This window comes from Canis aureus, chromosome 10 (assembly GCF_053574225.1).
Source record: "Canis aureus isolate CA01 chromosome 10, VMU_Caureus_v.1.0, whole genome shotgun sequence".
NCBI classification, from domain to species: Eukaryota; Metazoa; Chordata; class Mammalia; order Carnivora; family Canidae; genus Canis; species Canis aureus.
Genome location: NC_135620.1, coordinates 70626964 through 70651071, shown reverse-complemented (window position 1 = coordinate 70651071; position 24108 = coordinate 70626964). Strand labels below are relative to the sequence as shown.

Here is a 24108-nt window from a genome sequence, read left to right as displayed (position 1 = left end):
CAAGTCCTGGCCCCACTCCCAGCAATTGATTCATCTGGCCTACTAGCACCCAAGCACCCATTTTCCCTGAGTACCGTCAAGCTGGAAGGCTAGAGCTAGTCCCCCCATCTGTGCTCTTCTACAGCCTCCATACCCCTGGGGATCTCACTCCCTCTATTCCCTTCCCTACCAGCCTCAAGCATGTTCTTCTCACCTCCCTTAAACCATGCCCTCCATCAGCCACCACTGCCACTCTTCCCCTTCCCCCCCATTCCCAGCCAAGTTTCTCCACTCACTCTACATTCCATTCACTCTTCAGACCACTTCAGTTCCTCTCTCCCAGATCACCAAGCTCTGTTCAGATGTTATCTTTCCTCTCAATTGACCCTAGATCACATTTTTTAAGTACTTTAGCTCTACCAACATTCAGCTGGTTGGCCTGAAGGAAGAGTCAGCAGAAGCATAAGTACGTACAACCCTACTAACCCAGGATGAAAATGTTGGTGGCCAACAGGTTAGATACTGGTTCTCAACTGGTGAATGTGGGTTTTGCTTCTTCATGGTCCTCCAGTTTGAGAAATCTGTATTTACAGTAGACAGAGGTGGGGTTTGGTGCATCAGGAGTAAAGTCCTAACAAAACTGGGTACAGTGTGGAACCATGTTAAGATGGAGATGTTTATTAGATATCCAAATCAAAATAGCAAATAAGCAATTGACAACTCTAGAGTTCAGGAGAGAGAGGCTAGATATAAATTTTGGATCTTCAGCACAAATATTTAAAGCCATGAAAAGAAGGTGGGTTTCAACAAGGAAATGAGTGTAGAGACGTCTAAGAACAAATCCCTGGAAAAAAGAATCAGAACTAAAGCAAGAGACGGAGGAGCAAAGTAGCACATCCCTGCAGAACAAAGCTAACAAAGTGAGTTCAAGAAGAACTAGTCAACCCTGTCCAACAGGACTGAAAGTCCAGTAGGAAGAAAACTGGACCTCTCAATCTGCTCATCACTGCTGACCTTGACATGTGGTTTCAGTGGAGTGAAAAGCTTGACTGGAGTGCTTGAACAGTAAAAACTGGAAAAGCTCATCTAGAAAACTCCTATGAGGAATCGCACTATAAAACGGAATAGTAACTAGTAACGAACATGGCCTGCAAGCAACCCATCGTGAGTCTCATAAAATGTGATTCCTATAAGGGCATCTACTGCTCTCATGCTATTTCAGAACAAGCAAGGAAATCCCATTCACGTTCTCTCTCAACTCTATGTCTACTAGAAATTATTTTGCAGCCAAAGACTTTCAGCTAACAGAGAGTCACAGAGCATTTAACTCTTACAGAGCTAGTGTGAAGCTCCTATAGGTATTACACATATCATTTAGCCCGCCAGGGAGGAAATCTGCTTGGTAACTGGCCCAAGGCTGCACTAGTCCAGCGTGCTCTAGAGAAGAGGCAAACTGCAGACTTACTAGTCTGATGCTGTTTTTCGAACCGGATGTTGGGCGAAATCACAAGTGATTTCCTTCCTGCTAAGATAAATACGAAAAATATTTTCTGAGTATGCATGCAAATGTGTACGTGATACATCTGCTAATTTAATTTCCTACGTGAAATTCTGCAGAACATCTAGGTCAAAGTGTACTCTGCATCATCAAAAAGGATGAAGGGGGGGCGGGAGGGGATTGCATGCCAAAGTCTTTACTTTTAAATGATTATCAGTACACCAAGTAATAACATGTAACAAGTTCTTGAATTCTATCATCTAATAATTTTGATTAAGAGAAAATAAAAGCAGCCCAAACAATTATACTAGTATTTGCTGTTCTGCCCCTTAGCCAGAAAGGACTATTTTAAGGCTGGCTGCGGCTTCACACAAGTTACAATTAACTATTTACTACTTTTTCATAGATAAAGCCCCTGACCTTCAAGAAAGCTTTAGGGAAAAAAATATTTAATCCCTTTCTTTCTTTTAAACAAAAAAAAAAAAAAATTATTTTAACTACATCTAAGAAAGAAAAAGTACCGATATATATGTTGCTTGAGCTAAAAGGCATAGGAAAACAGAACGTATGCACATTAAATTTCTAAGAAATAATGAGGTAAAAGGAGAAAATCTTTGGATAAGCTCTACGTTTGTACAAAGAAGCTTGATTTGCTATTCTCCAAAAAGTGAAGGGACCTACACTATAATATACAGAAATAATTTAATGCCTTTTCACAAGGATGTAACTCAAGCTGTGCTGAAGCTTCATATTCCAGGAAGGCATATAAAATGCCAATCTGCTCACAGAGCTACTTCTTCCTCTCCTATCCATTGATGCGGTAGTTTTCATGGATTTCTGGCCGGATGTCACAGACAAAAGCCAAGAGGTTATCCAGGACTTCATCCCTGTTCTGCTGGAAGTAGGTCTGGAGGATGGTCATCTTCTCCTGGGTCTCCTTCTCCACTTCAGTGCTGCAGCTGCCATGGGATCCCAGAGCCTGGAGTCAGGGGAGGGGTAAGGACACATAGGGAAGGTCAGGTCGACACTCAGGCTGGTCCAACTTCCTTAGTTCTGGAAAAACCCAGTCTCATCAGTGAATACAAATCATCAGCAACAGGCAACGTAACCTTGTGACTGAAGAGCATGTGGGAAGGTGGCGTTCCCAGTTAATGGGAGCAAAAACTGATGCAATCACTCTGGTGGCCAACCTTCAAACATCGATCAAAAGTAAACTGCACATTTCCCCTACTCAGAAATCACCCCAGAGAGCAATATATTCATTCTATGTCAATCGTATAGCCCTAACCAAAGACTGGAATGAACCTAAAGATCCAATAACTGAGGACTGGTTAAACAAATCATGGGGTACCTATTCCAGAGAACATTCTCAGCTATAAAGAAAAATAAAGTAGATGTGTGCTGCAAGACAGAACGAACTGTAAAATATGCAGTTTAACGGGGAAAAAGCAAGATATAAAATGGTGTCAGTATGGTTGGTAAATGTGTTTGGGTCGTTTTAAAAGGGAGAGATAAATGAGGTTATTAAAAAAAGAACACCTCTTAAAAAAATAAGGGTGGGAGGGGATGCAATTTTGAAGAAACAGTTTCAACATTACTAGTTAACATTCTAGCTCTTATATTCAGCACTGGATTCACCAGTATTATGTATACATGACATCTATTCTTTCAAATATAAATACTCGGGAATCCCTGGGTGGCTCAGCGGTTTAGCACCTGCCTTCGGCGCAGGGCATGATCCTCGAGTCCCGGGATCAAGTCCCATATCAGGCTCCCTGCATGGAGCCTGCTTCTCCCTCTGCCTGTATCTCTGCCTCTCTCTCTCTCTCTCTGTGTGTGTCTCATGAATAAATAAATAAAATCTTTAAAAAAAAAAAAAAAAAACGTAAATACTCTAGAAGAATATGCAAGAAATTATTAATAAGTGACTATTTCTGAGGAGGACTGCAGGTCTGGGTGGGAGGGAGACTAACTTCATCGTTGCCTATTTTACTGCTTGAATTTTTTGCCATATTCACGTCTTATTCTTTCAATCTCCATTCACAATTTTGATAGATACTGACATATATACTTTAGTCTTCACCGTATAGTCAGCTTTCCATCATGGGTATGCCTACTTGGTTAGAATGAGACCTTGATCAGGTTCTTCTTCTTCTTCTATAAGCCCTTTATTAACAAGTCAACAAGAAAGGGAGAAGTTGTAAGAATACTTTTCTTGGAGACCCTCGGAGGGTCAGGCACTGTCAGAACTTAGCAGGCCCAGGAAGGCAACCCAGCCAGAGGCAGAACAGAGATGAGGGCCCTGTCCAGGGAACAGCAGCCCCGGGGCACCAAGAGGGAGCGGCTTGGGCCTCAGGCAGGGAATGTGCAAACGTTGTTGAGGCTGCACAGGGAGGGATGGAGTGAGGGGTTCCCGGAGGAAGCCCAGAGCACTGTGTTCCCCTGCATGGGCAGACACACAGGAGAGCCAGTGCCTACATGCAGTTTACACACAGAGAGCGGAGGAGGAATCCTCTGGCAGGAACGGGGGTGGGGAGGGCTCGTCCCAGAGCTTGAGGAAGTAGCTTAGGGAAGTCTCCCATCAGGTTCTTGAAGATGAAACTTTTTTGTGTTTGACCCTATCTTCTGAGCTGCTCTTGCCTCTTTCCATATGTATTAACAACTATGTCCCTTCCAAGCTGTACATGCTCTCTAGTGCACAAGGTGAAAGCATTCTCTCACGTCACCTAGTCCTCCATAACCTGTAAGGAGGCCATCACTCCCGTTTTCACAGATGAGAAAACCAAGGCTAAAAGAGCTCAATGTGAGGGACGCCTGGGTAGCTCAGAGGTTGAGTGCCTGCCTTCAGCCCAAGGTGTGATCCTGGAATCCCAGGATTAAGTCCCACATTGGGCTCCCTGCATGGAGCCGGCTTCTCTCTCTGCCTAAGTCTCTGCCTCTCTCTGTGTCTCTCATGAAATAAAATCTTAAAAAAAAAAAAAAAAAAAAAAAAAGGCTCAAAGTGTACATATAGTTTCCCGAGTTCAAACTTAGGACTCTTCATCCTTTATTGTTACTGTAACTGCTCATATTGGTGGAACAGAGGGGCATTTCCTGTTAGTTAGCTCAGTTGCTCTTATTTTTAAAAGGTCCATAACCCAGTCCTTGGGGGGAAGGAGGGAGGAGAAAAGGGGACAGTACCTCCATTCTATGAATATAAACTATATGCCCGGCCTCAGTAAGTTGTCTCAAAGCTGAAGGGATTACAATGAACATGCTAGGAAACCTCAGAGCTCATGCTTGCATCACAGCACTGATCCTGTCTCCAGAAGCAACTGAAGCATCTATGTACAAATTAGAGGCGGCAGCTGCCCTGACAAGAGTACTTCTACACTGTCTTGTGGGCAGTCTGGCAGTTTACAGCTCTGCCCCAGTTCGAGTCAGAGACATCTGAAGTCTTAATAGCACTGAAACAGTCCAGTGCAAAGAGGAAAGACACTTGTGCTACTTACTGCAATGAGAGAGGCATGTGGCTTTAATCACTGGACTTGGGCCTGAGAGGGTGTGTGCCTGGAACCAGTGAAGGTCACAAGGTAGACTTGAGAATGAAGCCCACAAAGACATGGGCCGAGTTGAAAGATGGAAATAATGTCCTGAGAGATTAAGCTCTTGGATCAAAATAAAGTTAGCCTTTCACCTGAGTTTTTAATTATGTACACCAATAAACTTCACTTTGCTTAAAACCTGTTTGAATTGGTTTGAACAGTAAAACCAATTACTTGTATCCTAGAGTCCTGACAGTTTTTCTCTGTGAAGCCCTCCACCATCCTCCCCCTTTCCAGAATTTTCCGTTTCATGATCTGTTGTTGTACTGTTATTGCATGCATCTTCTGCTTCGTAGCCCAGCCTACCCTGTTGCTGAGTGTCTCGACTACACTGGAGTGGGCTCCAGCTGGCTGATGTTTATGACCACCACAGCCCTTCTCACAGCTGTAGGTTTGCATGACCTGTACTTTGTTATTGAGTCAGACTATACTGACCATCAGACTATAAGCTCCACGAGACAGGGACTGTCTATCTCTGTTCACAGCTGATCCCCTAGCATCTAGCACAGATTAACATGTTCAATAGATATTTGTGAAATGACTAAGTGAACACTAACACTCAAAGTTAGTTAAAAGCTGATCACCTAGGAGACTCAGCCTGGACATGCAATAGCCAAATTTTCAAATTTCAAATTTCAGAATCACAATCTCCAAGCTGTGCTGGATATTTTGAGACCCTGGGGAAAAGGGGAGAAGAGGAAAGCCTCAGGAATTAAAGCAATAATGAAAATAAACCAGGCCCACCGCAGCTTCCTTGGCCTTGAACTCCTTCTCTCTTTGCAGACGGTATTGTTCAATTTCAGCCTGAGCTTCTTCTTTGGCCTGCTTCAGCCTCCGGTTCTTTCCTGTTTTCAAAGGAAAAAGCTACATCAAGAAGTGGTTAAAAGACAAGCAGAAGAGGAAGGAGAGACTGAGATGGTAAATTCTAACAGTAAACAAGGAAAAAAATTTTAAGGTGCAGTCCCAAGAGACATGCATGGGAAAGAGGGAATACAGGGCTAACTGCCGGTACAGGTTCCTGCCTCCTTCAGGCTATACTTAACTAGGAAGTGACTAGGTCAAAAGGACAGTCTTCCCAAATGATACTGTAAATGATGGGAAAAATTCTGGAATGTGTCAGAATATTCTCTCCATCTCCACTATTAAGAACCAACATAAAATGGGTGACATTAGCCATCTGGGGGAACTCCTCCTCTTCCCAACAAGTAAACACCTAAGTAGCTTGCTGATGACAACCAGAGCTCTGCTGAGACGCTGAGCAAGACTAATATGCTCCCAAGGGACATCAACCTAAAATGTAACTGATGAAACAGATGATGTAATATTGGAAACTAAAAACCATGCCTGTGCACAAGAAAATGAGTGATGAAAGGGATTCTGGAAAGGAATCCTGAATGGGAAGAACTGGATAGTTAAGACTGCACAAGCATCTAAGAAGGGAGGAGACACAGGTGCTCTGGTTTCTTGAAGAAAATAAACACACAGTTGAGAAAATTCTCTAGATGCCATGGGAGCCTGTATGAAAATATGCCACAAGACCAACCAGCACATATTCTTTGTTTTGAATATGTGATCAAACTCGCTGATCAAACTTCTCAGATACCCAAATTAGTTGGGGGGGAGAGGGGAGGAGAACTTAAGACGATCAACCTGAGCATTTATTGAATTTAGAGCAAAGACCTCCTACATCTAAACGCAAGCTTTGTTAGACATCAATGTATATAACTTCCCAAATCCCACTCAACCCACAGGCATGAATGAAACTGAATTAAACCTTCTGTCTCCTAATGAAGAACAGGATTTTGGATGTATAATGACCCCATGACATCAACACCCCTTGATGTTTCTGGTACAACAATCAACAGATCTAAGCACCCAGAGACTATCTCTGCAAGTGTAGGTTTACTCCGGTATTATTTAGGGCCCACTGCCGTCCACGTGAGCCAAATTCCCATTTCCTCCACGTGCCATCCTCCTCATCGGCTACATTCAAAGCCGTATTTCAGAGCCGAAGATCTTTTCCAAACCAACAATCTACAAATAACGTTTATGGCTCAAACATTATGCTACCTCCACATAATTACACAATACCACTCTTTTTGTCACTCTCAATTCCCACAGCTCTCTGAATTAAGATAAAATCATGCTCTGCCCATCATACCTTCAAAGTTCAATTCTGATGGGCTTCTCTGAAAACCAAAACTAAATATTTGAAAAGGAAATCATATTTCTTTTAAACCTTATTTTTGAGGGAGCCAGCATTTTGTTTCTACTCCAATGAAATAAACTATAACCCAATTAAGTTTTATGGCCCAAAGCACGGATTTCATGAAAAACTGAAGTTTTGTCACATCGTGCACACACTTCCTCTTCCCAATTCCTAACTGGGCAAGTCAACCACAATTACTGATCAAGTAAGGCAATGATTCTTTTCAAATTACAGCTCTTGGGATCCCTGGGTGGCGCAGCTGTTTAGCGCCTGCCTTTGGCCCAGGGCGTGATCCTGGAGATCCAGGATCGAATCCCACACATCGGGCCCCTGGTGCATGGAGCCTGCTTCTCCCTCTGCCTATGTCTCTGCCTCTCTCTCTCTCTCTCTCTATCATTAATAAATAAAAATTAAAAAAAAAAAGCTTAAAAAAAATTACAGCTCTTGTCAATACTTCTGTTCCTAATTACTACAAATTCTGAGATGTATTCTAGCCATAAACTTACTCCTTTAAAACAAACTCATTCAGTAAATATCAAAAAGCTATCTGAGACACACAAGATCCTGCACCAAGCTTGAAGAGATAAAGAGAAGCGTAAAACGTGACCCCTACCTTCAGGGCACTCAATTTTTCTTCCTATATTCCCAGTATTTGTTCCTGCCCCTCCCCTGAATCATCTCACATGCCTCCCCACAGACACAACTTCTGTTACTAAGGAGCCATCACAGGACACACTCTGAGAACTCATTCTGGAAATAGCTTATCAAGGGCGTGATGAGAAATATTCTGTGAAAAACACAGAACTTTCCAGTGACCAGAGCAAGAATAAAAGGCTTGTTCCCACCCCCAGCTCCCTCAAAGAAAACTTTTCCTCTGAAGCACAGAGCCTCACACGGCCCCTAATCCATAAAGTACAAGAGCCATGCTGGAAATCTACTTGGCTATGGGATAAAATCCTAAGTCTTGTAATGGGAGAAACACCAAGGAATTACTAACAGTAACAGATCTTGCTATGTTATCCTTGCAAGGGAAAAGAGGCCTCTAGGCTGCTTCCCAGGGCAGGGTCAAACCATTTCTCACGCCTCGCGTCACCCAACTGTATAACAGGGACACGAAGACCTACCTCACCAGGTGGGGAAACAAATACGTACCCTTAAATGACACACAGTCCCTGTAATCCAAGAGCTTGGTCTAGCGACTGAGCCACCTAAAGAAACAAGGCATTGCACCGCGAAGACAGGAATAAGCTCTTAGGAAGGGCTCCTGGCCTAGCTGGAGCAGAGGACAAAGCAGGGAAGGCTTCCTGGAAGAACTGCTGCCTACATTCTGAGATCTGAAGGACTCATAAGTGTCAGAGAAAGAGTGGAAACTAAGAAGAAGCACCTCCAAGCAGAGAAGAGCTGTGCAAAGGCTTGCAGGTGAAATAAGGCTTCGGGGGGTGGTTCAGGATGCCTGGAGGAGAGAACCTGAGAGGGAGAAGGGAAGAAAGCTAGCTCCTGATCCAAAAACGCTGCTGCCCCCCCCCCCCCCCCTATCAAGGAACCTGGGCTTTATTTACTCTGCAGGCCCTCAACATTTGTTGAGTCTCCTTAAGGCCGTGGGGAAGTCCTATTCGCACCCCAGGGAGGGCTCGGACTCCAGCGAGGAGAACACACTTGGACTTGGGAGGCGGCAGCGGCCTTCTTCCCTCACCAGTCCCGGTTAGATGGTTAGATCCACCTGCGAAGTCCCTGAGCAACCTTCCACTTCTCAACTCTAACCCTGTCTCACCTGCCACTACCCGGCCCACTCTCTGCTCCCTTCACCGGGACTCCGAATACCGTGATGATGGAAACGCTGGTGCACCGGGCAAGGCCTCTGGCACATAGTAACCACGGGGGGGGGGGGGGGGGGGGGGAGGGGGTTACCAAATTAGGCTGGTACCTGAGCCTCAGAAAACCTAGTGTCCCGGCCTAAGATGCTAGGTGTCGGGATGGAGGGGGGGTGGGGGAGCGAACAGCCATAAACACCTGGGCGACTGGCTAAACACCGCGAGGGAGAGAAGACGGCAAAGAGGGCGGTTTCTAGGCCCCGCCACCGCGAAGAGGACGGTTTCTAGGCCGAACAACAGCGAAGAGGGCGGTTTCTGGGCCCCGCAGCCGCGAAGAGGGCGGTTTCTGGGCCGAGCAACCGCGAAGAGGGCGGTTTCTAGGCCGAACAACAGCGCGGAGGGCGGTTTCTAGGCCCCGCAGGCGCGCGGGGGGCGTTTTCTAGGCCCCGCAGGCGCGCGGGGGGGCGGTTTCTAGGCCCCGCAGCCGCGCGGGGGGCGGTTTCTAGGCCCCGCAGCCGCGCGGGGGGCGGTTTCTAGGCCCCGCAGGCGCGCGGGGGGCGGTTTCTAGGCCCCGCAGCCGCGCACAATGAAACCGCGGGCCCGAGCAGCGAGTGACGGGGGCGGGGCCGACGCGCTGCGCCGGAGCAGCCCCCTCCCGCGCGCCCAGGCCCGCCCAGGCCCCCGCAGGCCCCCCGCAGGCCCCGGGGACCGACGGCGCCGAGCCCCCTCCCCGCCCCCCCGCCCGCCTTCCGGGCCTCGTCCGCCGCCTCCGCCTCCCGCGGCCCGGCCGCGTCCCCTGCACCCCGCGCCCCGCCGGCTGCCCGTCCCACGCCCCAAAGCTCACGCTTGCGGGCCTCCGACACCTTCTCGGCGGCGCGCTTCTCGGCCTGCAGCAGCTGCTGGATGCCCTGCGACTGGCTGGCCATGGCGGCGGCGGCGGCGGCGGCGGACGCTCCGGGGCCCAGCGAAGCGGCCTAAGTCGGCTCGAGCGGCTCCCTCGGGTCAGCTGACCCAGCCGCTGGGGTCTGCGCCTGCGCGCTGCGCCGACGCCCCGCCCACCGTCACGTGACGGCCGCGGCGCCGCGTCAGCTGATTGCGCTCGGGCGCGGGGACTGGAGCGGGAAGGGGCGGGGCGGGGCCAGGAGCGCGGGGGGCGCGGCTGCGCCTGCGCAGGACCCGCCGGCGCCCTCCCCTCCCCCGCTCCGCAGGTGCCCGGGGCGCGGACCGCTCCCCTCTAGTGCCCCCGCGCCTCGCTCGCTCTCCCCGCGCTGCAGTTTTCCGTCGGCGCTTGCCGGGGGACGGACGTCAGGAAAATCTTCCCGGGCCCGGGGGCAGAGCGCGGCTCGGCGTGGGCGGCGGAGCCCGGGGGCCCCGGGGAGGATGCTCTCCCTTCTCTGCGCCGCTTTCCCGCTGCGGCCCGGGCCCCGGGGGGCTCCGAGGGCGGAGCAGGCGGCGGGGTCCCCGGTACCGCGCACGGCGGGTGCACACGCGCACGGAAGACAATCAAAATCGATAGGAAGGGATAGACTGATGAAGGAATGAAGGGGAAATGCAGAGCACGTTGGCCAGAGGGGCGCGGGGAGGTGTCCGAAGGCCTCCCCAGGCCTTCCCCAGGAAGCAGCTCTGGAGCCACGCTGCGCCCTCGGGTCCCCGATAACCAAGCTGAGTCCCCGCGAGGGTCTGCAACTTGCCCGTCACCCCCCCCCCCCCCCCCGCTCTGTCGGATGGGGTCCTGGAACCGAGCCAGGCTTGCAAAGCGGAGCATCTGATCCATGCGCTCTTGTGCAAGTGGGGAGCCTCTTGGGGGCTGGGGAAGGACCAGATGGTCCCCCGGAGTCCGCCGAGCACCGGGAACAAAGGGATGCCAGAACTTTCCGACAGGAATATCTCTCTGTACTCAAAGAGGAGCTGGATTCATGACTCAGGACATGTTCGTTTGATTGAAGTCAGACCTGGGGTTGGGAAAAGAGCTAAAATCCAGAACACCTGTTCTTTTCTGATGAAGGGAGCAGTGCTTGACTGGTCCCTGGGACTGTTAAGTCCCGTCAACCAATTCCTGGGAAGATTTGTCATTTTTCAGTGTTCTAAGAAAGTGTGCTTCATCCAGTCCACAGAGGACAACACATACTTCTAAGAGTGGCAAGAGGATTAGGAGGTGATGGTAGCCGAAAAGTGGAAATAACCCACAGGCCTATCAGCTGATAAACAAAATGAGTAGATAAACAAAATGAGTTGATAGACAAAAAATGTAGCACATGCGCACAGTGGAATATTGTTTGATCCTAAAGAGGAGTGAAGTGTGTGATCGATACAGGCGGCAACCTGGATGGACCTTGGTTAACCTTATGCTAAGTGAAAAGATGCAGGCACAAAAGGCCACACGTGCAGCTTCACTTACGTGAAATGTTCAGAACAGGCCAAGCCATGAAAACAAAAGTGGGTTAGTGGCTAGTCAGGAGAGGGAAGGAGGAGTGACGGCTAACTGGGCTTCTTTGTTGGGATCACGGAAATGTGACAGATAGTGGTGACAGTTGCACGTCTTGTGAATGAATATACTTAAAATGCCAAACTGCCTGCTTCAAAAGGGTGGATGGGACGGTATGTGAGTTATGTCACAATAAAACTCCTACAAAGAGAGAGAGAGAGAGAGAGAGGAGGAGGAGGAGGAGGATGTGAAGCCCTTGCACTTGCACGGTTTCTAGTCTGTAGTAAATGCCAGGAAATGGAAGCTGTTGTTTTTATCTGGCTAGAGGGTAATTGTTTGATTTACAAACCTGGTCCTCTGGGACTTAACAAAAGCCTTCACACACTAGGGTTCCTCTAACAAACAGCTTCCTGAAAGCATCAAAATACCTACACATTCCAGATTTTTTTCTCTTTTTTTTTTATTTTATTTATTTTGCTTGCAACGTTTCAAAATTTCAGTGTATAGAGCAACACTGCACAATCCGCCCTCTGAAATGTTCAGACTGGTTGGTATTTTCTGGTTATCTGAGTGGGTGTTGGTTGTCAGAACTTGGGTCCTCTGGGGAGATGTCCCGAAATAACTAAGAAATGAGGGTGAAGCAACTGCCCTCCAAGGGAAGCCTTGAAGTCCTGAGCCTGCAGTCCAGAGCAAAGATTCACAAAGTTGTCTGAAGGTTACAGAGTGGATCCCAGACTTTGTACCCCTGATGAGTGAAAGTATTAGCACATCTAAGGAAAGACTGCCCATTCTGATGTGTGGCTGTTCAAACACAAGCCAGAAACAAGGTGAAGAGCCAATAATGACCTTCACAGGTCCCAGCTCAGCAACGACCAAGGGAGGTGGGGCCTCTCATTGCTTTGCCTGAGGAAACTAGACAGCTGGGTTCAAATCTGTCTGTCCTTTACTTGCTGGGTGACCTTGAGCAGACTACCTCACGTCTGTGAACCTCAGACTCCTCATATGTTCAAAATGGAGTTGATGGCAGTATCATAGGGTAATCGTGAAGGTTAAATTAGTTAATACATGTAACTGGCTTTGAAAGTACTCACTACTAAGGACATAGGTATCTGAATCCCTGTGATAGTGGCTTCTCAAAGAAAAATAATCAGTGGGCCTTTTATCTATCAACCTAGCGAACTTAGTTAATGGAGGTTTGTCTAAGACAAAGTCACGGCTCTAGAGAGACTTTGCAGGGCCAGAGCTTACAGTTGAACAGGTTGTTCACTGCACAAGACAGTGAGACTAAAATCCAGCCGTTGCTCCACTACTCTACCCACAGGGAGCACCTTTCTCTAATTCATTCAGAGGCTCCATGTGACCAAATAGTAGTCCTGTAACAAAATCCAAAGTGGGGGCCTGACTTGCCCCATAGGAAACTCAAAAAGGAACTAAATGCCCCAGCCCCACCTAGGTTCCTGTTATGAGACGGCTTCCTGGCCTCTGCATATACATTTTCCACATCGGAATGCTGGTGATTAATAGCCCTTACTCTTCCTTGACTTATACTGAAATAATTCTAAAAAGACGAAGATTACGTTCTCAAATCTTACTGGTGTGAGAGAATATTTATACTCCAGTGAACCCAGTTATCTGCGTGTTGCTGTGACAGTGATGGGGTTCAGGACATGCCAACCCAAAATATGGCATCTTGACATATTGAATATTTTAAACTGAAAGAATTTGAGAATGAGCAAGTGCAGGAAGGACTCTTTGACCCTCCCTTGAAGCAGGTCATGAGACCCCATGTAAGAAATGCCTTCCCTATATCCCTATAAGGAAAGGAACATCCTTATCTCCAGGACATCAAGAGGCCTTAAAAGGAATCAGGACAAACAGGCCATGCTAAATTTCCTCCAGTTCCCTACTCTTGGCTCATAACCCCTTTTATCCTAACACATTTTCCACAACTTTGCACTCTTCATCCAACTCAGTAATAGAACACTCAGGTTTAAGCACTTCCTCTGGTCTTCATTTCCTTATGAAGGCTCCCATGCCATATAAAACATACCTTAAATTTGGATGCTTTTCTTTTGTAAATCTGTCTTTTATTATAAAGACCCAGCCAAAAATCTATGTTGGGCAGAAGAAAGAAATTTTTCCTCCCTTACAATAGCATTTACTTGCTATTTCCATCTCTTCACAGACACAGATCTAGGATCTGCCTGGGTAACATTTATTCCCGTGCTTTCCTGGGGCTGAGAAGCATGTCTGGAAAGTGGATCAAGGGACAAAGCATCGCAAATTATTCCTAGAAATTAATTACAAATGAGTCTGAACAAAGTCACAAGCAAAGAGATGTTAATAGGGATCATTCATTTATTTATTTTTTATTTTTTTTAATTTTTATTTATTTACAATAGTCACACAGAGAGAGAGAGAGAGGCAGAGACACAGGCAGAGGGAGAAGCAGGCTCCTTGCAAGGAGCCCGATGCAGGACTCGATCCCAGGTCCCCGGGATCATGCCCTGAGCCGAAGGCAGACACTCAACCACTGAGCCACCAGGTGCCTGCAATGTGGCTAGTCTTCCTTGAAACGTGCCCTCAGTATAAAATATATAACAGATTTCAAAGACTTTGTACCACCAAAATGTAAAATATCTCATTATTTTTTATTGATTATAAGTAGGCTTGGTATTTTAGATAGACTGGGATAAATAAAATGTCTTCTTAAAATTAATTTCACCACCTCATACCCATTAGGATGGCTGTTATAAAAAATGAGCGTTAGCAAGGATGAGAAGAAATGAGAGCCTTTGTGGGGTGTTGGTGGGAATATAAAATGGTGCAGCTACTGTGGAAAGCAGTGTAGCAGCTTGTCAAAAAAAAAATGAAAAGTGAAATTATCAAATGATCCAGCAATTCTATTTCTGGATATATATATCCCACAGGAATCAAAGGCAGGGTCTTGAAGAAATATTTGTACATCCTCGTTTATCGCAGTCCTATTCATAATAGCCAAAATGTGGAAGCAACCCAAGGGGCCCTGAGCAGATAAACAAACCGTACAGTGGAATGTTATTGAGCCTTACAGAGGAAGGAAATGCTACCACCTGCTGCAGCAAGGATGAAGCTTGAGGACATGATTAAGTGAAATAAGTCCGTAAAAAAGACAAATGCTGTGTAGTTCCACTTATCTGAGGTCCTTAGTCAACCTCCTACAGACAGAAAGTAGATCGGTGGCTGCCAGAGGCCAGGGGAGGCGGGGACAGGGAGTTATTTGATGGGTAGAGAGCTTTGGTTTTGCAAAATGGAAACGTTCTGGAGATTGATAGCACTGCCGGGGGGGGGGGGGGGGGGGGGGGGGGGGGGGGGGCTCCCCGCTACTGAGCTGTATGCTTGAGAATGGCTAGGATGGTACGTTCTGTGTTACGTACATATCCCTACAATTAAAAATTAAAAAATTAAAAAAAAATTTGAATTCCATCTCGTGTTTTACCTTTTTTCAAAATTTGCCAATAGGAAAATTTAATATTACACATGCGGCTCACGTTGTGTTTCTACGGGTGCTGCCTGAGAGGAAAAGAATTTTGATCCCCGTGGATTTTCATTTTTAGGAAAAAGAGTAAATTAGCCATTCATTACAGTCGTTGCAGAACACTTGTTTACTCAAAATTTAATAGTGCTTCACATGTCGCGTTGTGAAACAATTTCTATTATAATGCTGATAACCCCAAATTTCAACAGATTACAGATTTATGTAACAGTCACTTGTCAAACACATAGCTGATCATCTTGAGGGGAAAATACATCAAAGACATATGTATGGTTAGGGAAGTTCTTACTATATATATATATATATCATGGAAGATACAGTTATTTATCACTTTTTACATATTCCAGAAGACATTCAAATGAAGAGAAATCACTTCAAAGTGGTTGATAAACTTCTGGTGGTCGAGGCATCCCTGGGGGGTTTTAACTAAGGAACCTGATCCATACTGAAGAGGATTATGTAACCAGACAAGCTTGAAGTGTCTATACAGGGGTGGGGTTGAGGTCAGGAAGGATGGAGAGCCTTCGAGGCAGAGAACACAACTTGGACAACAGTTTTCAGGCAAAAGAGTGCATGGAACATTCTAGAAAGAGCAATGAAGGCTGGAATGCACAGGCGAAAGGTAGAAGCTCTGAGGTGAGGTCAGAGGGGCACCTGGGGGCTGGATCAGGTGGGATGTAGAGGCCTTGCTCAGGACTTGGATCTTTATCTCAAAAGCAATGGGAAGCCAGCAGAGGGGACAGGGAAGCTTTTGTCTTTGGAAAAGATTGTTCTTGCTGCATCTATGTGTACTATGTGCGAGTAGTTTTTGTTTTTTATTTATTTACTTATTTATTTTGAAGGTTTTGTTTCTAAGTAATCCCCACGCCCAACGTGAGGCTCACACAACCCTGACATCAAGAGTCACATGCTCCACACCCACTACACCAGCCGGGCGCCCCCGTTTTTATTTTTTAGATAAATGAGGCATGCTATGTAATTAAATGTAGTTTAAGTTTTGGTGTTTTGTGTGCGTGTGTGAAATCGACGATGTTAAACTTTCTCTGAATCCTGTGATCCTGGAAGACAGCAGCAGTTCAGAAATCTCCCTAACCTTTGTTTTCCAAAATCCACCCCGCCCCATCCTGTGTGTTCCTAGACATGACTTACCCAAAAGAACCACTCTTCCCCATATAATTTAGATAAGACTCCCTGTACACTGGTTGTCATGACTACCACAAACTTCCAGATGACTCCCTCATTTACCTGTGACAAAACCGAACACAGACGACCCTCCCACTTCCCATTCTCTGTCTCACCAGTGATTAAGATTAGAATTGTTTGTCCCCTCCAAAACCAGCCAGACATAAAGATAAACACTTCCTGTTCAGCTGGGTGAGACTTCCCCTGATTGCAAAACCATCCTAGCTCTTCGTCGCCCTTCCTATAACTTGTCGACTCCTCCCTCTAACTCTAAAGCCACCCTGCTAGGACACTTTGATCTTCACACCTGGATGGCTCTCTCTGCTGTGATGGCTCGAGCAAAATATCTTCTTAATTCCCCTGTGCATTTTGTCTCTGACAAGATCCTCCTGATAAACATTCATAAATCAGAACTTCTCTGTTTGGAAACTATGATCTTAGGTACCCTTATGTACACTGCAGCCAGGATGGATTTAATTCAGTTAAACACACCATTCGTTGAGCATCTCCCATGTGCAAAGCACTTTGCGAGGCGCTTGGTGGTGGGATGAATAAACCTGCCAGGAGCAATATACAATTACCTTGTAAGTAAATTGTCATCACCAGACACAAGGTGAAAACTGAAGATGGGATTGGTGTTTAGAACCAAATCAGGATTTGGAAACTGGCACCAGTGGAATTTAGAACTCCTGGCTCCAGGGGAGGACACTGAGGGATATAGAAGAGGATGCTCTTATATGGCCCCAGTTGGTGAGTGCATGAGACACATGCTTGAGCTGTGTGTTGCACACCTGGCTGGGTGGGACAGCCCTGGACCCTCACATCCTCCTGGATCTCTAGGACAATGACAGTGGCAGAAACAGTGCAGCTCCGTGACACCTGTCATTAGCACAAACTTAAAGGTAGCCTAAAGGATACCAGCCTCATCTCCCTGAAGCAGAGGGGGCTGGAAACTGAGTTCAACCATATGGCCAAGAATTCAGCCAATCATGCCTACGTGATGAAAGCCCAATAAAAACTTTGGATACTTAAGTTTGGATGAACTTCCCTGGTTGGCAATACACTGAGTGTTGCCTGTAAAGGAGGTAACACCATCCACGAGTCTACCTGGAGAAGACAACAAGAACTGCATTTGGACCCCTTCCAGACCTGTGTACCTTTATTTTGGCTGGTTCTGATTTTTTGCTGTAATAAAACTCTAATCTTAAGTTTTAAAAAAAGTGACCAGGGCAGCCCCGGTGGCGCAGCGGTTTGGCGCCGCCTGCAGCCTGGGGTGTGATCCTGGAGACCCGGGATCGAGTCCCACGTTGGGCTCCCTGCGTGGAGCCTGCTTCTCCCTCTGTCTGTGTCTCTGCCTCTCTCTGTGTGTGTCTATGAATAAATAAATAAAATCTTTTAAAAAATTGTCATCACCACAATTTTCATTAAGCCCTTAGGACAACCTTTTGAACATGATATCCTCAAGGGGCGCCTGGGTGGCTCAGTCAGTTAAGCACCTGCCTTCGGCTCAAGTCATGATCTCAGGATCTGAGGATCAAGCTTCAAATACCCACCATTTGCTTCGACGTGGATGGAACTGGAGGGTATTATGCTGAGTAAAGTAAGTCAATCGGAAAAGGACAAACGTTATATGGTCTCATTCATTTGGAGAATATAAAAATTAGTGAAAGGGAATAAAGGGAAAGGAGAGAAAATGAGTGAAAATATCAGTGAGGGTGACAAAACATGAGAGACACCCAACTCTGGGAAATGAACAAGGGGTAGTAGAAGGGGAAGTGGGTGGGGGGTTGGGGTGACTGGGTGATGGGCAATGAGGGGGGCACTTAGCGGGATGAGCACTGTTACGCTATATGTTGTCAAATTGAACCCCAATAACAAATTTTAAAACTTAAAAAATAAAAATATTAAAAAAAAAAAAAAAGCTTCGTGTCAGGCTCCCTACTCAGTGGGGAATCTGCTTCTCCCTCTGACTATCCCCCTGCTCCTGCTCTCGCTCTCTCTCTCTCTGTCTCTCAAATAAATAAAATATTTTTTTTAAAAAAAAGGAAAATGATATCCTCAGATAGGCATTATTATCTCAAATAGGCATTATTCTGTTTTCTTAGGGTTGGTTTTCTCTTCTGTGAAATAAAACTAATACGCTGTCCTACAGGAATGTTGCAGGGCTGGGGTTGAGCGGTCAAGGAGATAATGCATGAAATGTTATCCTGTTTTTATGGACTATGTTGGAAGACAGTTTAGTCTTCTGGAAGGAGAGGTCATTGTCTACAGAAGAACCTAGATCACCTTCAATGCCTGCCACGCTCGCAGCTCACTTAGGAGCCAAGTGGCCAGAGGCAAATCCTCGCACACAGGCCATCATGCTTTTGCTCATGTAACCCTGCAACCCTGGTGTAGCAGATGCTGTCGTTGCCCCCGCCAGCTACCTGCGAACTTCTAGCGGCCTCTTGCCCACTTCCAGGGGTCTGTATCTGCACCTCTCAGCCTGAAGCCTTTTATTTTCTACAAATGAAGAGGGTAGTTCTTCCCAGGTACAGAGTCAGCTGAAAGTGGCCAGGAACTGACATCCCTGGGGGAGCAGCCCTGACCCAGTGACGCTGGGGAGTTGATGAATTAATACCTCTATTCCCTTGACCTTTGAGTGGAATAATTCGGAGGCAGATGTTTTGTGTCGGGTTTTCCCTAGGGAATTAACTCCAGCCTCCCACTGCAGTAGCTAGCTCGATAATATACCTCCCCTTCCTTGGGCCATTTTTATACTCCCTTACCAGTCCGCCCTGCACCTTCCCAGTGAAATCTTGTGCTCAATTCTCTGCTTCAGAGGACCCACACTCACCATCGGTTTCAACTGATTAGACAAAGATTCAGCCTTGATCTAAGACAGCCACCCCCACCCTTGGCCCAGAGCTCCATTCTGTACAGGGTTATGATTAAGCAAGGCCACCTGATTCTTTTTCCCAAGGAGCAGAGAAGAAACTAAAGGAGGAAAAAGGAGACAGCAGCAGATGAGCTGGATCCTGGGAATTGGTGGCCCGTGGCATCCTGAAGGAGGCCAATGACAGCTTTGCCATCCTGAGGGATGCACTTTCCTGGGTATGTGCATGTCTCTCTGCAGTTTTTTTGTTTTTGTTTTTGTTTTGTTTTGTTTTGTTTTAGGATTTTATTTGTTTATTCATGAGAGACACAGAGAAAGAGGCAGAGACACAGAGGGAGAAGCAGGCTCCATGCGGGGAGCCCGATGCAAGACTCAATTCCAGGACCCTGGGATCACAACCTGAGCCGAAGGCAGACGCTCAACCACTGAGCCACCCGGGTGCCCTCTCTGTGCAGCTTTATGCCAACTTCCATCACCCGAGTCAAAGCATGGTGATCCTCACAGTTCCAAGAAGTCCGATTCCCATAGATGTCAGGGTCGGACAGTCTCAAGTTCAGATCCGTTCTGTGTGGTCTTCAGCAAATTGCCTAGACCCTCTGAGCCTCAGTTACCTTAGTTCTAAATGGGACAATACTAACCTCCTTGCAGGTTTTGTAAGGGTTAGCTAAACGGATGCTAAGCAAGCTGGTACAGTAGTTTATTGTCAGTAAACATAGCATCGCCCCTTACCTGAGATCTTCTACAGGTACTGGCATCTACAAATAGTTCCTGTCTCCCGGTCACCATGGAGACCCCAGACAAGCTCATAAATTTCCTTTAATGAAGCTGAGATATTTTCACTTTTCCCTGCTGTGCTTGTCTGTGTCCTGGATAGATTAAAAACTCCCAGAGGAGTCACATTTTAAGAGTATGCAGTCTGGCCATTTATAATCCGCATCATCTCCTGTGATATGGGCAAAAACAGTCAAATAGGAAAAATAGAAAAGGCTTGATTTAGTCTTCCCTGAGCACAGAGCCACCTCTATATCTTAGATGGTTCAGGGAACATCGAGAGGGCAGGAATGAGAACAGTTGTTGGGTGGTTTTAGAAGGAAAAGCAGCCTTTGGCCAGTTGGTGTGATTCAAGAGACCCCCAAGCTGGCTGCCGGCCTTGATGCCTTTCACTCCACCCTCCTTCCCTTCAGGTTTATAATTCATTTCAGTTCCTCTTGAGTTCCGGATCGTAGCAAGTCCTGAGCGAAGCGGGAGGGTCTCAGCTGTGAAACTGGCCTCGGACCTGACCCAAGGAGCTCACCGTCCACAGCATCATTTTCCTTCTTCATAAGATGAAGGCATTGGACCAAGTGATCTTTAAATCCCTTCTCACCTTGAAATTCTGTGATTTTTATGGCTATGACTATGAGGTCGATTCTAGGAGGAAGTCTTGTGAAAAGAGGCTTTACCTGAAGATAAAGATAAGGCTGGGAGATAATGGAAATATCATGGGTTTTTCAAAGAATCTAAAATATTACCAGAATCTTTCCCTAAGTTTAAAAGACCATCACATAACTAGGACCCCAGCATATGAATAAGCTGCATCCACTGCTGAGCTTTGGAATATGTCGGGGCCAGACATCCGTAGTCGGTTCAGATTTAACATTTGTTTTGAAATGTGAATTTGTCCCAATGCCACGGACAATTCGGAGAATAATTTGAGCATAATACAAATGTTTATTTCATCCCCAAGGAGCGCTAGGTGAAAGCAGAGCTCTGCAAACTCCTGAACCAACTTTGTGGTAACAAATAAAACCCCAAATCCAGACCAAGACAAGGAGACACTTTATTTGAAAGGTTTTTGCAAGGGAGGTGGAGAGACAATCAGACAATCGCGTTAGGGAGGACACTCCCGCTGTGAGACCTGCAAGCCTTTCAAAGATTAAGGAAACGGATCTTTTCTTTTTTGGAGAGAAGTAATCGAGGCCCGAAGGAACCAAGCTTGGAGAGAAGGATGGAAGGCAGGCATGATCGAACAGAGTAGCTCAGAGGACGTCAGCCTACCCTCAGGAGGACCCTAAGGAGGGGCAGTATGCTGGCTCAGGTTGAGGGTGGGCCAACCAAGCTCAGGGACCTGGGGAAAGGAGAGAAAGCTTAACCAAAGGTTGGTTAACAAGCACTGTGTTCCAACAGATCACTGAGACAAAACAACTCAGCTAATCACCTAAAAGGTGAAAAAAGGGAATTTGGAGTGTCTGTGTCTGGCCTTACCATAGGTTACCAAGGGGTCATCTGTGAGCCTTATCTAAATCACATGGGAAGTATGGTTCTCTGCAGGAAGCTATTTCTGGAACACGGAAAGGAGAAGGAGTTCTCTAGACTTCCCTGTTTTCCAGGATCATAGGACTCCAGTTAAGTTTCACATTGTCAGTAGGATTACACAAAACACACATACATACACCTCAAACGTCATCAGCTGCCTGAGTTCTTCCCCCCAATCTGAGGTTACAGCTCTGTCTCAGATAACCAGCACCCCCCCTCCCACCACCACACCACCATAACCCACAAGCTGTAGCCTTTCCCCACTTGTATAAGCAAGTTTCCGGTCTTTCTCAAGGTAAGGGGCCATGTGTACTGCGGTGTTTATGTATTTCTAAACCATTTAATACGTGCAAGATTGTGACATCATTTTTATTAGGTGCCTTCTTTTCTTTCTTTCTTTCTTTCTTTCTTTCTTTCTTTCTTTCTTTCTCTCTCTCTTTTTTTTTTTTTTTTTGTGTGTGTGTGTGTCACTGAAAAAGTTTTTGAATGTTGTGCCCTAAACCCATTTCCCCCATCAGCCCTGTGGTTTATAATTGCAGTTTTTCATAGCACGATGATTTTCAGGAGCTCACGTCATATCATAGCAAAACTGACTGTATTGACTATGGGTCCAAGGAGCTTCCTAGGACAGCAAGCACCCCAGAGCAATGCTCTTAAGTGAATGAAGCACATTCGAGGGGACGCGGGTCTCCCACGTTCTCTGTGGCACAACACTCCACAAGGCCATAAAGGTTTCATGTCTCAAGATAGTTGGGTCGGGTGGGGGCTGAGATCCAGGGCTTGCTCTGCCTGCTGACCCCATGGCTCTGCTCAGAGGGAGTTCCTGAACCCACATGTGAAAAAGCAGGAGGAGAATTTTAATTGCATTTGGAATTGGAGTGAGTTAATTAAATGAACAAGATCGTATCTTAAACACCAAAATGAGACCCTACTAATAACCTAATGAAGCGCTTCGAAACCTCATAGAGTTAATTCCTTTTCTTCTCAAACTGTTCCTAAAAACATGATGTTTATTAATCGCTCATGGCTCAAGGCATGGGTCAGCTCCAACTGCCCCAGCCCCATCCAGGTTGCACCTGGATCCAGGGTCCCTGCACTTTCAGAGTCCAGTGTGCCATGAATGGCTTTGACCTAAAAAGAAGGCAAAATTGAGAATCTCACCACAGTGAAATCATGGGACCATGACTCAATGGGAAAGGAAGAGAGGGGGAGGGAGGGAGAGGTATGCAATAGTTGAAACACCTATTCAAAGAAATAAAGCTGTCTCTGTATTAAGGTAACCACACATCCCAGTGTACCCAGGATAGTCCTGGTTAACGTGATCCCTTTTATTCCCAAAAGGGTTCCACTCACCCTATTTATTTTCCAAAGAATTGAGACTCCCTAATAAATATTTGGTGAAACTGTGGTGCAATGAGAAATATGTGTGGTCTTTGTCCCTGGTGTCTGACATAGACATCCTAAACCCCTTGCAATTTCCTGAGTGATTAGGAGCATCTTCTTCTTCTTCTTCTTTTTCTTTTTTTTTGCATCTTTTATTATGCGCAATGACCCCTTTTCAACCATACCTGAGTTTATGCTAATAAGATGATTCTTTGGTGGGCCCCTAGAGAGCTTCCGGAGGGAGACTGGTCCCCAGAGAAACCAACCCTGTGATTATAGGGTTGCAACTTTCAGCCTGGGAACCCACCCGTTGGAACCCTCCCTCTGAGAAAGGAAGAGGGTCTTTCTATTACGTTCAAACATCAATAACCAATGATTAACCATCATGCCTACAAGGTGGAACTTCCACCAAAACTCCAAAACCCTGAGATTTGGGAGCTTCTGGGTTAGTAAACATATCTAAGTGCCAGGAGGGTGACACACCCCATCTCCTTGGGGACAGAGGCCCCTGCACACTGGATCCTTCAGAACTTCACTCATCTACCTCTTCATCTGGCTGTTTCTTTGTGTCCTTTATGATAAACAGTAATAATAGTAAATATAGCAGTTTCCTGAGTTCTGTGAGTTATTCTTAGCAAATTAGCAACCCTGAAGGGGGAGAGTCCGTAAGAGAGAGCCCCTGAATCCATAGCCAAGCCAGACAAAAGTGGGGGTAGCCTGGGGCCCCCGGACTTTAGCCTGGTTCAGTCTCATGGGCCCGAACACCGAAACCAATGGAGTCTCTAGCTCGGGGTGGTTTATGTCAGGATGAGATTGAAATGTTGGACACCCTGTTGCTGTCAGAGAATGAGAGACAGCCATTTCAAGTGTTCATTCTAGGTCCCTCTAGAAGACCTAAAGTCCCAGACAAATGGTTTGGGACAGACCTGAGTGGCAGACACCAAACCGAAAATCGTCCTTCCCCCTCCTCCACAAGAGCAGCAGTGATCCTGGGCCACCCGCCCCCCTGCCCCCACCCCCATACACATCAGGGCTGCCATGTTGCACACTTCCTTGGGCGCCATTCACTGTGTTTCACACCAAAGGGTGGACCCCATCTTCTTTTAGTTCCTAGGAAGAAGGGTCTCAGGATCACATTTCTGGCACCCTCTCTATCTGATCACCCCTGACTCTACATCACTTAACAATTTTCTTTTCCCCTCCTCAGGTAGTAGATGAGAAGTTTTGCAAACCAGCTGGCTAAAGAGCTGTCTAACTGTGCAACAGGGTGCCAGTGCCCTGTGCTTGTCTTAGTCTTCGGGAGGAACAGAGAGTCTCCCTGCCTGAATGCTA

The 24108-nt window shown here is 46.6% G+C and overlaps 1 protein-coding gene across 1 annotated transcript; it reads right to left on the bottom strand.

Moving 5' to 3' along the window:
* Positions 1-641: 641 nt before the first annotated feature.
* On the bottom strand, positions 642-10107 carry ATP6V1G1 (ATPase H+ transporting V1 subunit G1). Its single transcript, XM_077913058.1, has 3 exons — positions 9926-10107; positions 5806-5906; positions 642-2456 (listed from the first exon to the last, which is right to left on the bottom strand). The coding sequence occupies exons 1-3, from the start codon at positions 10005-10007 to the stop codon at positions 2283-2285; spliced, it is 357 nt and encodes a 118-aa protein (XP_077769184.1). The 5' UTR covers positions 10008-10107; the 3' UTR covers positions 642-2282.
* Positions 10108-24108: the final 14001 nt, after the last annotated feature.

Coding starts and splice junctions, on each gene's coding strand:
- ATP6V1G1 (XM_077913058.1), bottom strand. CDS start 10,007: ATGGCCAGCCAGTCGCAGGGCATCCAGCAGCTGCTGCAGGCCGAGAAG. Junction 5,907..9,925: donor GGTGTCGGAGGCCCGCAAGC/GTGAGCTTTGGG, acceptor CTTTGAAAACAG/GAAAGAACCGGAGGCTGAAG. Junction 2,457..5,805: donor TCAAGGCCAAGGAAGCTGCG/GTGGGCCTGGTT, acceptor CCCTGACTCCAG/GCTCTGGGATCCCATGGCAG.